General features: G+C 36.4%; 1 protein-coding gene across 3 annotated transcripts in view; it reads right to left on the reverse strand.

The window, feature by feature from the left end:
* NAA35 (N-alpha-acetyltransferase 35, NatC auxiliary subunit) overlaps positions 1-15,129 on the reverse strand; it is an 88,621-nt gene that overhangs the window by 20,696 nt on the left and 52,796 nt on the right. For all 3 annotated transcript variants that reach the window (XR_008996483.1, XM_057498529.1, XM_057498530.1), the window contains one exon: positions 1,032-1,210. Coding sequence is in view for 2 of the 3 variants with exons in the window: in XM_057498529.1 (XP_057354512.1) it covers positions 1,032-1,210 (179 nt within the window). In the remaining variant the exon portion in view is untranslated. The remainder of the gene's footprint in view (positions 1-1,031; positions 1,211-15,129) is intronic.

Here is a 15,129-nt window from a genome sequence, read left to right on the forward strand (position 1 = left end):
TGGGCTTTAATGACAGAGAATTAGTGGAAGGAAAAATAAAGTTATTACAGGAAAGGGCACAAACAGAAGCACAACTTTGTGTCTCACAGGCTGCTGCTCAATTCTGGGAATATAAACTAGGTAACCTGTCACCTCAAGGAACCCAGGTACAGAAGCAACCTGGAACCAACAAGGAAGAATTCAGAGAGAAAAATGACACGGGGCTAGGAATAACATACTCGGCAAGCAAGGGCAACAATAGTCAAATGCTTATTTATGCAGTCATGAAAATTAAATTAGCGTACTTAGGTCCAACAGTATTATTCTGCATATTTTCTACCTTCCTACTAAATTCATATAAGTGTTGCTTTTCTATGTTTTAACTCATAAAAAAGATTAGTCAAAATATGCTAGCTTAGAAGTGTACCTACTAAGGGGGAAGAAAGCACGTTATGAAGACTCACCTACAAAGATGTTTATCTTAGTATTGCTTAAAGCAGTAAAACACAGAAAATGACTTACCTGTAATTAAATATGAATGGACTGAAAAAAACTGTGATATATGCTTAGAATGGGATACCATGAAGGCATTCGAATAATACAGAAAGATGAAAAATTATTGCTTATGATACAGAGATCAGTAATTTAAAGAAAGCAGGCTACCAAATGCTATGATCCAATATTTGTATGAAAAACATATTGGGTGTGTATCTGTGTATATCACACAGATATACATACATATATACACATACATATACATTTATATAAAAGGTTTTGAAGACAATCCAGGGTTCAAAATCCTATTCTTAAAACTTGAGTGACTTACCTAAACTTTAGTTTCTAATGTTTAAAATAGATAGTATGAAATCCTTATGAGGATTAAATAGGGGGAAAAAAGCATACACACTAACCCCCCCCACACCACTTAATCCTCTAGCTATCACAGAAAATAGGTAAGCTTATTTACCCTTGGGACAGTGAGTCTCTAAAAAGTAATAAACTATTCTGTGTTAAACTCAAAGTTATATTCCAGAACAGAGATTTTTACTTACCAGGATGCAATGTAAATTTGTTAAATTGACCACCTCACAGACAGTTTTTATTCTTTCTATTAACCTTGTAAAATAGTTGACCATTTCTTCCCTTTTAATTATTTTTGCATATCGAGGGAAGGTAGGTGGAAGTAGCCTCTGGTTAACAAGGGGCTCAAAACCCATCATAACTGGATGATCTAAAAAGAAAAAGAAGAAAGATTTTCAATGTTTCTCTGAATTGTAAACCTCAAATACTGCTAAGTATCAAAAGAGGTCATTTTCAAAAACATCTCCAAATCCAAATCACAGTGCTCTCTAAATGGATTTTATAATTTATAATGAATATACCTATATATAAGGACTTTTAAAAATGAGATAAGCAGATTTAATAACCTAAGATTGTGCTTCCCACTTACATGGGGCGGTAGTAGTGAAGGAGGGGTTTGTACCTCAAAATGGCCTCCAAGCCAAGAATAGGATAAAACAGGGTCAATATAATCCCTCAAAAAAAAAGGCAATCCTCACTAACCATGAGATTGTGGAGAAACATAAAATGGGAACATGGGAACACAAATGTAGGCTTGTCTTCCTTCCATTACTGAGCAATAGAATCAACTCAAACTTAGCTCCCTAATAATGCAAAACAGTGGGGAACAGTCCCTACCCACACCTGACCCCCATGAGTCTGGGATGCATTTGGTATTGAGATGTAATTGCAGAAGATCACAATGCTGTAAAAAAAATAACATATTACAAGAGCCCTAAGGGTGAGTCCCTCTTTCCCATTCTCTGCTGGTGATCTCACTCTTCACACTAGCTCAAAGCTCCACATTAAGCCATTCTCAACTTGAAATCTAAAACGAGGATGTATATCCCTGAAAGAAAAAATGATTAAGAATTTGGCACTCAAAAGGTCTTCTGGGGGAATACAAATTAAGAATAAAGAAAAATAGTTTTAGATGTCAATGAAAGATAAAATTAAACAGGCATCATTAAGAATTAAAAGCAAACAAATACCTAACTAAATTTTAATAATGCTACTGAGACATACATCATAATTGTTGCTGAGGATCATGCAAATAAAGATGTTCCCCAGAGAACCTGGCCTTCTTCCTCCTTTCCATACTTAAGTCTTCTCTGTCTGAAGTTATTTTTATATAAATTTCAATTTAACCAGTGATTTCAAGACTAAAATAATTAGCCTACAATCTTTCTCCTGAGTTCCAAACCTATGACTTCTAACTACAGAATGGACATTTCCATCTTGGCATCCCACAGTATCTCAAAAGGCACATGTCCAAGAGCTACCTTTTATCTTGCCCCAAACATTGCTTCTCCTCTTATATTGACTTTCTCAGTAAAATGACCCACTGTCCTTACCTCTTACCTCATCTGCTTTATTTCATCAGTCCATGTCTAGGTATTCCACTTTGTGTCTATTGATTATCTAATCTCCCACTTCACACTTACTGCCAGTGAAACAAACTAGCTTCCCTGCATTGCCTGTCCCCTCACAAATTAATCTTACACTGCGAATTAAAATACACTGCCATCTCAACTGTCTTAACTAAATTACAACCTGATTCTGTTACTGGTAATGCCCTGAGCAGCTCAAAAGTCTGTTTTGACCCATTTCTACTTTAAGATCCTAAGGTTTCCAAACCACCTCCAAAGTTGTTTCTCAGTTAAATTCCAGGAAGAGATGCAATTGCTTACTGTTCTGAACCAATCTGGACCAAGCCACAGAAGTGACACCTACACATATGAACCAGGAAGTGTCCAAGAGTTGCCTCATTATCATAGTAAAATCTGCACTAAAGGGGGAGCTGCAACACAAATCTAGGCACAGCAATGTATGTAGAGATGTTTTCAAACTGCCCCTGTGTGAATTTACAACCACCTCTACATATGATGACAAAATCTTCCCTTTATGGAGCCACAGCTTTGGAAGTGATCCTCCATGGTCTCCTTATTTGCTGCAAAAAAATTTACTTTCTGTGATTACTTCTGGTGAAGGTTTTTGCCTTCAACTCATCAAGGAGCAAAGTCATACTGAGTTGGCAACAGTTTCACTCTCCTAATCCAAAAAGTTTGTTGAGTCTCTTTTATATACAGTAAAAAGTCTCTGGTTGATTACTGGAAGGTGCTTTACAAATTTCTAACACTATAGAAAAAAAATTTGTACTTCAATGGACCACTATGCATTGTTAGATTGATTCTGTGGGAGCTAATTAATATCCATCAGTTGTAGGTAACTGATGGACATTTGTAAATTCCATCTTGTCTGGTAGAGAATTCAATGGACTTCCCACTCTACAGAAAGGTTTTACCTCCACTTATAATTTATTTCAGCATTCCATTGCTCCATATAAATGTGTGTTTTAAAACTTTTCGTGTCTGGTTATGTCATTGAGTAAGTTTAACAAAATCCTTAACACATTCCTTTTTTTAATCTGCGTGAGTCATGGTTTTTTTTGTGAAAATCATCTTTTAATATTCCCTATTCCCTACACACCATAAATTATAAGCAAGCATGGTGGCTTACAAATATGTTCTATTATGCCTCTTTACGTAAAGTATTCTACCTGTGAAATCTACCCCTTCTTAGCCTGGGAGACTTGGAATAGCTTGAATTCCCTCTCATCCCTGGTCCTCCTCCACACTGTCTAGGTGGGATTAGATCACTTCTCCCTGTCCCTGAGTTCTTCTGAAAGCAGGAACTGTCTGTGTTCCAAGCACCAAAATGCCTGGCTCCTAACAGGCATTGCATACATGTTTTCTGAATGACAGATATGCATGCTCAAAACAAAAAGACTGCTACCACTAAAATAAAATAGTTTGAATTTCTGATTTGTAATACTTCACTTAGAACCAGGGTAAAAGTAGTAACAACCAGGTTGTAGGAAGCTTCTTTTATATAAGGAAAAAGACTGGTTGGTTCCTGGAAGGTGCTTTACAAATTCCTGCTAACCCTACAGAAAAAAAGTTTTGTACTTCAATTTTGGCTTTGGGCTTCAATGATAAATGCACAGAATCCAGACACTTAAACTGTATGTTAGACTTTTATTTTCCCTCAAAGTATTCTAATATGCATCTAAAATTATTACCCAGGAATATTAGTATGTTAATAATACAGGTATGTTAATTAAAATACCTATTTTAAGGCTTCAAACCACACACAGAAGATAAATAGATAATAGCCAGTCATGAAAATCAGTATCACCATGAGGAGTAGTAAACACTAATGGGAAACAGGTATCAAATACAAGATACTTGGTAGTACATTTATTTTTACACAACCAGAAAGTGCAATATAAAACAATATTAACTTCTGAAACGAATTCAGCTGTCCTGTAGACTACAGGGTGTTTAGCAGCATCCCTGACTCCTTCCCACTAATGCTGGTAGCATCCCCCATAATTATTAAAGCAAAAATGAACCCAGACATTGCCAAATGTCCCTGGGAGGCTCCAGGTGAGAAACTCTGGTCTAAACAAATATAAACAACTTTAATTCAGCATGGATAAGCCCAGGATGTAACAGAAGCATCTAATCCATGGAAAAATTAAACAAGACGACTTCCTAGAAGTGAAGGCTAAGAAAGACCTATATGATGAATCATTCAAAGGACAAAAGGTTAGAACAAAGTATTCCAAACATATTAAAGGCCGAGAGGACAGAGAATATGACTCCTTTTCTTTTTTCCACAGGAAGCTGCAATTTTCCGACTCATAGTTTCTCCAGACTCAGTTAGTAAAAACAGATGCATATAAATTGAGTGGGAACCAAGTCCTTATGCATAAAATTATAAGTTATCTGCATGCTTTTTCTCCATTCTCCACATACATTTAAATTTCCCCTCTACATTTTTCTGGACCTTGTTAATGGTTAGTGGGTAAAGTGGTTCCCAGGAACTATTTTGAAGTTTCAGCTGCTGTTGAATCTCATGTATAAGGACTCTGTAACCACCCTATGCAAGACATGAAAACTTGCCTAAATAGAAAAGAGTGTAAGAACTGAGCTATTTTAAGAAACTGAAGTAGTTATTCAAGATACAGAATAGAGTTGAGCAGGAGAGGGGCTAAAATCCACGCAAGAGTTTGCATTTGGTTTGATGGTAACATAACCTAAGAAATGCTAAAAGCGTTACCATCCAAACTCCTCCCAGAATAAACTGTTTTAATATTTTCCCATTATATATCATAAATCTCTACTGTACACTTTATCTCAGACTGTCTTATATAAAATAACATGAACAGCTCTTACTAAATGAGCTCAGGAAACAAGATAATTCATACCACTTTCTATGCAGCATGTTCTCTGCTCAATAAAATTTTCTTGAATTGAACTGGACACAGATCAGACAAGAAAACTTCTTGACTCTCATCATTTTACAACTCTGTGGGTGTTCAAAAATTATCTTGGTTTTCCAGTTAAAATACTTCCTAAATACAATGTTTCTCAGTACAAGAATTTCAAGTGAGATTTTCTCCTCACACTAGCATACTCTAAACCAGTATGCTAGCACTCTTAAAAATAAAATAATAGTTTAATTACTATTTTCAGAACATTGTAGCATACTGGTTTAGAGTGTTTTAGTTACTAAAAATTCTTGTTAGATAACCAGTCTTCATTAATAGCAGAAAAGTATTACAAACAGCACAAGATCCTTAGATAAAAGATTCATAGTAACAATGTACTTTGACTTAACTCCTCAAACTAAGTTATTCTATTAATTAGATGCCAAAATTAAAGATCTGGAAATTAGTCAAGAGACATAGAAACATTCTATCATTTTTAGACGACACACCTCTCCTAAGTTACAAAGGTAATTTATAGTCATATTTACTGAAATAATTCGTTTTGGATGCTCTGATGTTGGAAAGAATTATGGAAAAAAATGCAGAAGCTGTTGAGGATCTGTTGTGATTCTGCACTTATTGACTACTAATATCATTTTATAAAATATGCAACATTATGCTACATGAAATAAGACAAACATAAATGAACAGATATTGTAGAGCCCACTTACATGAGGTACCTAGAATAGTCCAATTCTTAGAGACAGAAAACTGAACAGTAGTTGCCAGAGACTGGGGATATGGAAAAATGCAGAATTATTGTTAAATTGGTATGTACTTTCAGTTTGGGAAGATGAAAAGTTCTGGAGAAGGTAGCAGTGTTAGCTGCATGATGATGTGAACTTACTTGACGCCACTGAAAAATGGTTAAAATGGCAAAGTTTGTTATCTTTATTTCACCACAATAAACAAAAACTTACAAAAGGTATTAAACCAAAATTGTTAAACTCAAAGGCCTGGCCTCAATGAATATTCTATCATAATCATTGGTCAGAGTAACTTCTGGTATACTGTTATGTGCACATTTACATATTGTGAAGTTTTTGGTGTATATTTTTTAATAGGTATACATATAAATAATAAAAAAGTTTCAAATGAAACAAACTGGCACACAACGAAATTCAAGTCTCTGCCCAGTTCATCTTGTGACTCCCAGGTCATCTCTAAAGAACTAACCACAACCATGTTTCTTCTGTGTATGGGTTTTTACACATACCCTATTTTTTTTTTCAATTTTATTGAGGTATAATTTAAATATAATACAATACAAATATTAAACTTACAGTTGTTTTGAAAAATATATACAGCCATGTAGCTGCCACCACAATCAACACATACAACATTTCCATCTCCACAAAAGGTTCCCTGTGCTTTTTCCCAACCAATCACTCCCATGCCCAGAAACCATAGACTGCTTTCTCTCTCTCATCTTTCCTACTTAAAGAATCATACAAACTTGCGCTCTTTTATATCTGGCTTCTTTCTGCATGTTTCCAAGATTTATCCATTATGTTGAGTGCATCAGTACTTCATTCTTTTCTATTATTGAAAAGTATTTCATTGTATGGATATACCATTATTTATCCATTCACATATATTCCTTTCTTAAGAAAAGACATTAACATATTCTGCACACTGATCTCCTTTTTTGTGTTGTTTTTTTAAGGTGAACTTTTCATCTTTTGAAGCAGTATCAAACTTACAGTGAAGTTTCAAGTACAGTCAATACTGAATTACCCTTACATTGAAGAGTATTATACCTACAAAGACATGTTCTTATATATTCACAATACAATCAAAATTGAAAAAATAACAATGACCAACCACTATTATCTAATCCTCAGACCTCATTCAAGTTTTGCAAACTGTTCCAATAATGTTCTTTCTTCACATCTACATCAGAATCACAAACTGTACTAATTTCATTGACTTTTAGTGTCCTTCAATTTTAGTCTCTGAAGCTGGTAAGACCAGGAGCCTGGCACTCCTGCTCCTTTTTCGTAGGAGCAAATATTCAAATTCAAAGACAAAATTTAAGCCAAAAGACAATAGCTAGAAAGTAATTCCAATTCTTCTAAACTTAAGAAAATTTCTGTTAAGTTGAAAAGTGGCCTTCCATAAATTCAGGAGCAGACACACAAGTCTTCAGTCTGGAGTGAGGGTGGGCAGTGGCTGCTGGCTCAGACCAAGGACAGTCTCACTTTAAGGAAGCTGCAGGTAGAGAGAAGCTGCAGGTAGAGAGAACTGCAGCTAGAAGCTTCAGTCTTTTCTGGGCTTCCACGACCTTGACAACTGTGCAATCTAGCACACCAGTAGTTTTGGGTAATGCCCAAACCAAACATGGGTTTGTGTCCTTGTGATTAAGATTCAGATTATAAATCTTCCAACTATAATAGAAGTGACATAATTCCTTCATTGCACTCTATTAACGAAATGGTGATTTGATTCACTACTGGTAATGTTAACTTTGATCACTTGATCAAGTTAGTCTGACAGGTTTCTTCAGTAGAGTTACTCCTTTTACTTTTGTGTTTAATTTATATTTGGGGGAGGAGGAGAAGAGGACACCTAAATATGCTCATCATCATCAAACTGTCCATTTATTAACTTATTTACCTGTATTACTATGGAAACATGGCTCCTTCTTTTATTCCATACATTAAAATCTATTAGAAATATTTACTTCAATGCTCAAGTTGTCCCAAACTTTGCATGTGTGAATTCCACTTCAAGCTGCTACTGTGTCCAACTGGCATGTCCCCATCAACCTTTGAACATTTACTCACTTCTTCCATAGTAAGTTCCAGGCTCATTTTTCCCTATCCTAGTCCTGGAATCACCCAGGTCTCCAAGATGTGCTAGTTCCTTTTATTTTTTTATCTTGTTTCCAGTGTTACTAAGGTATAATTTATGATAAAATTGTAAGATATTTCAAATGTACAACATGATGATTTGTTATATATATATATACATTCTGAAAAGAGTTCCCCCCACCACTTTCCTCTGAGGCTGAATAATATTCCATTGTAGATATATACCATATTTTCTTTATCACTCATCTGTGGACACAGGTTGTTTCCATACATTACCTATTGTAAATTATGCTGGAAAAATTAATGGAAAAAGTACACAAAAGGAAACCAAAAGAAAGAAGGGTAGCTATATTTATATTAGACAAACAGACTTTAAGCCAAAGACTGTAACAGGAAACAAAGAAGGTTATTATATAATGATTTATATAAAGGAATCAATTCATCAAGAGGATATAACAATTGTATTTATGTACCCAACAATATTTATGTACCCAACATAGGGGCACCTAAATATATAAAGCAAATATAATAACAAATCCAAACAGGGAAATAGACAGCAACACAATAATAGCAGAAGACTTCAAAACTCACTTTCAACAAAGGTTGGATAATCCAGAAAGAAAAATCAATAACGAAACAGTGTACTTGAACTATACTTTAGATCAAATGGACCTAATAAAACATATAGAACATTGCACTTAATAGAAGCAGAATCCACATTCTTCTCAAGCACACACGGAACATTCTCCATGATAGATCACATAAGACACAAAACAAATCTTGGCAAATTTAAAAAGACTGAAGACATATCAACTATCCTTTCCAACCACAATGGTAAAAACTAGAAATCAACAGAAGAGAAAAGCTGGAATATTTAGAAACACACAACTACACAACACATTTCTCAACCAATGGGTAAAAGAATAAAAAATACCTCCAAATAGATGGTAATGAAAAAACAACATATCAAAACCTATGGGATGCTGCAAAAGCATTACTGAGCTGGAAGTTTACAGTGATGCATATATTAAGAAATTAGAAAGATGTCAAACTTTACACCTCAAGAAACTAGAAAAAGAACAAATTAAGCTCAAAGTCAGAAGAAGGAAATAATAAAGATCAGAGTGGAAATAAATGAAACAGAGACCAAAAAAAAAAGGAAAAAAAAAATCAATGAAAGCTAAGAGCTGGTTTTTTGGAATGATAAACTAAACTTGCCAAACTTTTAACTACAATCTGTCTTTTGATTGGAGAACTTAGTCCATTTACATTTATTGTAATTATTGTTAGGTACAGATTTAACCATTGTCATTTTGTTGTTTTCTGGTTATTTTGTAATTCCCTGTTTTCCTTTTATCTCCTCTTGGTCTCTTGTTTTCTTTGGTGATTTTCTATAGTGGTATGCTTTAAATTCCCTTCCCTTTACATTTTGTAATTTACTGTAGGTTTTTGCTTTGTGGTTACTATGAGGCTTATACAAAACACCTTATATTTATAGGTCTATTTTAAGCTATTATAAATACAAAAGCCACCCCTACCCAACATTTTGTTTTTGATGGCACAATTTGCATCTTTTCATGCTGTGTATCCATTATTGTAGTTATAATTACTATTAAAACTTTTGTCTTTTAACCACCATACTAGGGTTATAAAGTGACTTATTTACTACCATATTATGAATTTAACAGTGTATTTACCTTTACCAGTGAGTGTTATACTTCTGTATGTTTTCCTGTTACTAATTAGCATCCTTTCATTTCAGCTTGAAGAACTCCCTTCAGCATTTCTTGTGATGTGGGTCTAGTGGTGATTAACTCCTTCAGCTTTTGTTTATCTGGAAAACTTATTATCCCTCCTTCAATTATGAGTAACTTTGCTGGGTAGAATATTCTTGATTAGCAGGTTTTTCTTTCAGCACTTTTAAATATGATCCTTTTCCCTGCTCTTCTGCAAGGTTCCTGCTGAAAAATCTACTGATAGTTTTATTGGGAGTTCCCTTTTACATAAAAAGTTGCTTGTCTTTTGCTGCTTTGAGACTCCACTTGCCTTTGAACTTTTGACAATTATATTTTGTATTGCTGTGGGCCTCTTTGGATTCTTCTTGTTTCATAATTCAGAGGCTTCCTGAATCTAGATGCCTATTTCTTTCCCCAGATTAGGGACATTTTCAGTCACCATTTCCTTGAATAAGCTTTCTGCCACTTTCTCTTCTTTTTCTTCTGGGACCCCTATAATAATGCATATATAGCCTTTTATGATGGTATCTCATAAATCCCATAAGTCATCTTTAATTTCTTCTTTTTGCTTTATTTGGATGAATTCTACTGCCCTTTTTGAGTTTGCTGATCCTTTCTTCCACTTGATATAGTCTGCTGTTCAACTCCTCTACTGATTTTTCCAATTCAGTTACTGTATTTTTCAGCTCTGTGAATTTCTAATTGATACTTTTTATATTTTCTACATCCTTGTTGAAATTCTCACTTTGTTCATATTCATGTTATTTTGATCTTCCTATTAGGAAAATCACTTATTTCTGTTCCATTAAGATCTATTTCTAGGTATTTATTTCATTTAGAACATATTCCTGTTTCTTCATTTTCCTTGACTCTTGTTTGCTTTCTGCACATTAGATAAAATGCCATGTCTCCTGGTCTTCACAGAGAGGTCTCATCTCATATAAATGAATCTTGTCAGTCAACCCACTCAAGTTCTTAATTTTTTCTCACTTTAGTGATTGTCCAAGCCTCTTTCTTCATTCCCAATGGTTTCCAGTAGTTGAAGGTGTGCCAAGAACCACCAGTGTCCCAGAGAGTCACAGTCAGCACTTTGCTACAGGCTGATTAGAAGCTGGACCTTCAGGCAGCAGATGGAAGGTATGTAATTAAAGCTCCTTCCAGAGAAAAACTGGGAAATGGGATTTTTGCCTAATCCCTTGTGCTAAGCCTGGGTGCCAGCTCCCGCACAAATTTGTTTAATACAGTCCTGTAGGACTCATGAATACAAGCCCCTTTGGCTAGAAGAGTCAGGTGATCCAGGAGCTTGTCCCTCAGTTGGCAGCTGCAAACTCAGGTGCCATGTGTACAAGTTCCTTCCTGGGAGATACTGATAACTGAGTTTAATTATTGGAGTGGGCTAGAAGAAGGTGCCTGCTGGTTTCTCCAGTCTCTAGAAGACCTCAGCCAGGCCCTAGATGACTTGCTAAATTAGAAGCCTGGCACTCAGGCAACAGCTTTTAAAGTATACAGATAAACTATTTCAGGGAAAGATTGAGAGAAAGGCAATTTTCCTATTCCCTCTGTGGTGAAACTTTGGGGGATATAGCCAGTTAAGAATCACTTGTTTGCTACAGTCCTTCAGAACTCATGAATGGAAGCCCCTCTAGCAAGCCAGGTGATCTGTGTTCTCATCTCTCAGGTGGCAGCCATAAAAGCTGGGGAGTAAATGTGTACAAGCTGCTTCCAAGGAGATACTATAGTGACTTGGAGTGGGCTGGGGGAGGTGGGCAAGGTATCCTCTGGCTTCCCTAAAGAAAATCACAACCAGTTCCTAGTGCCTGTGAAATTAGAAGCTTGGCCCTCAGGCAGCAGCTTTTAAAGTATCCAGATAAACCTCTTTCAGGGAAAGACTGGGAAATGGGTGATTTTGCCTACTTCCTCTGCATTGAACCATGTGCAAAAAGCCACAGTGAGTGCTGGCACACCCATGAAGTATTTCTTTGTTGGCTAATCCTGTGGGTCTCATGGACACAAACTCTGCTGGCTTTCTGAACTAGGTGTTTTGAGAGGCTGTCCTTCCAGAGGGAGTCTTAAAACCTGGGGTGCTAATCCATTATCCCTCATGTAGCTGAGAGTTGGGGGTTCCCTCCCTATTGTATGATGCCATGTTGGGGGTGAAGCTTATGGTGAAAGCATCTCGGTCTTTCCTACTCATTTTGATGTAGGTACTTTCTCATGTCTCTCATGTATAGGAGTTGCTCAGTTAGTTCCTGGGCCTCTTTTAGAAAGAAGTGCTCCATGTGTAGCTGTACATTTAGAGTGTGCATGGAAGGAAGGGAGCTCAGGAGCCTCCTATGTCACCATATTGGTTGACTCTTACTCCCATTTGTTTTTAGTGGACAACAGTCTTAGGAAGCAGGACTTGAATGTTAGGTATGCTCACTGCTATTAGGTTATTACTGCTCCCAAGTTCTCTAGATGATAAAAAAGCTAGAAAATGTGTATGTATATGGACATACATATGTATGTATGTTCACACACATATTGATATACATACTTATGTCTTATTTCGATATCAATCTATACATACTAGAAACTATGAATTTATACCCATATCTTTAATTTCAATCCAATACCATGAACTTCAATCTAGTTTTCTCCCTTTCTAAACATGAGCATAACTCAACTCCCAACTCTGAGAAATATGGCACAGTATAATTCTCAATATGTTTATATATGTGATCAATTCCCCTGTATGTAATCATATTTGTATTAGTTTCTAAGGATGCTGTAAGAAATTATCACAAATTGGGTGTTTTAAGACAACAGACATTTACTCTCTCACAGTTCTGAAGGCCATAAGTTCAACACTGTTTTCATGGGCAGAAACACAGATGTTGGTAGGGTGACATTCATCAAAAGGCTCTAAGAGAAAGTCTGTTCCTTACCTCTTCCAGCTTCCGCGGCTGTTGGAATTCCTTGGCCAATAGCATCATTATGCCAATCTCTACCTCTGTCTTCACATCACCTTCTCCTCTTCTGTATGTCCAATCTCCCTCTGCCTCTCTTTTAGGAAGGATACCTAAGATGGTATTTAGGGCTCAACTAAATAATCCAAGATTATCTCATTAAAAGATTCCTACTTAATCACATGTAAGGTCCTGAGAATTAGAATCTTGATATATTTGGGGCTATTATTCAGCCCATTACAATCTCCTATCACTGACATCCACCTCACCTACACAGATGTGTTCTCACCTTAGTTAAACCAAGCCACCACAATCCCTACTCCGTTTGGGCTCCTACACTCCATGCCCATTCGCCTTTCTGTAGACACTCTTCCTCAACCTGCTTAGGTTGCAACTCCCCTCATGGAACCACCTTTCCACTCAGATACCCTCCTCTTGCTGCTTAGGCTCTGACAGTCTATGCTGGACTATGCTCTTGTACAGATGCCCTCTTTGCCCCACTTACGATCTGATATCCTACACTTGGGGAAGTTTCCACAGGGATGCCTTCTTCAACATTCTTAGGTTCTGAAACCCCATACCATTTTCCCCTGCAAAGTCTCCAACAGCGCTGCACACAGCTGTCTTTATGAACCTGCATCAGGTTTTAATACCCCACGCCAGGCCATACTCACATATGCCCTCCTCAACCTGCACAGGCTATCACATGCCTGCTTTTAGGCTCTAAAATCCTGCACTAGACTGCACTCCTACAGACACTCCCTCCTCACCCTACTCAAGGCTCTTGACACATGTGCTCCCATGTGGTCACCCTCCTGATCCTGCTTAGGCACAGGCACCACAGGCTCAGCTGTCCTGTGCAAATACCCTCTGACCTTACTAGGGAAGTAGCGAATCTAGCCAGACTATCTTCATGACGATGCCCTCCTCAAGCCACTTACATTCAAAATCTTGTCCCAGGACCATCTCTTTGCAGATGTCTTCCTCACTCCACTACTATGTAAAGACACGTCCTTACCCCACATAGGCTTAATGGACCTAAGGAATGTCCTCCTATGATGACATCCTCCCTACCACATGATTGCAACACACTGCACCAAGCCACCCCATCACCTGCACAGACAGCATCCTAATCTTGGTTCAGGTTCTAACACATAGTCTAGTACAGATGCTCACTTGGATCAGGCCCACTTCATGGCTTTAGGACTGAATTTTTTTAAGAAAAGAAGGAATGAAGAGCAAGAACCAGATCTTACTTTCGTCCCCACTTCTCAGAAAATACACACTTCTCTCTGTAATGCTTTTGATTGTTATCATTCACTAGGGTTTACTTTAGTATACTTCCTGATAATTAAGAAGTTTTTGTAGTTAATTTTATAATCATAGGCTTATTAAATACCTCTAAGGTTCTATATCTTCAGATAGGTATCTGTTAATCTCCTTGCCCATAAAAATCAATGATTTTCACCTCCCTTTCCCACCAAATTTGAACTGTTAATTCCCTCATCACCAGATACATTTGTTCAAATATATTTATACACTATAATAGATTTATCAATATTAACTACTGTTCGGACTCTTGCAATATGAAAGAAAACAAAACTAGCCTTCCCCCGTTATCCCTTTGACTTTTGTTAAACAATTACTTTTATCTTGTCAAGGTTCATGACTTACATTTAGTAAAATTAACTTCTACAGCTGTTTTCACCATAGTTCTACAATGAAATAGATTTAATGCTCACTGTCTATCCTTTCTGCCATAGCTTTTCATTTATGTCAAAGCAAGCTGAATTTCATTCTTGATTCCAATCTTTTTACCTCAGGAAAAAGAAGAAAAATATTTCTAGAGTCCTTGCAAGTTTAAAAATATTTGTCTGTGTGTGTCACTTAATGGATAGTTGGGATGGACATAAAATTTTGGGACCACAGTTTTTTACCCAAAAACTTTGAGATATTGTTCCTTACTTTATGTGTTGAATGTTGATGTTGATGTGAAGAACTCTGAAATCAGGCTGTACATATAACTGTTGCTTTATATCTAAAGTAATTTATCAGGATATATCTAACAATTAGTAGTTTTTAAATTATATTCCCTAGGACACATTATAGCCTTCCAATTAAACCTGTAGATTTAATTATATTTTCTTCTTTCTATAAAAGTTTTAACTTTTTTTCTTGCTCCATTATTTGTCTATCCTCTAAAGGGACACCAATTATGAGTACACAGTTGACCCTAGAACAAAATGGGTTTGAACTGC

This window comes from Manis pentadactyla, chromosome 3, assembly GCF_030020395.1.
Source record: "Manis pentadactyla isolate mManPen7 chromosome 3, mManPen7.hap1, whole genome shotgun sequence".
In the NCBI taxonomy this organism is placed as follows: domain Eukaryota; kingdom Metazoa; phylum Chordata; class Mammalia; order Pholidota; family Manidae; genus Manis; species Manis pentadactyla.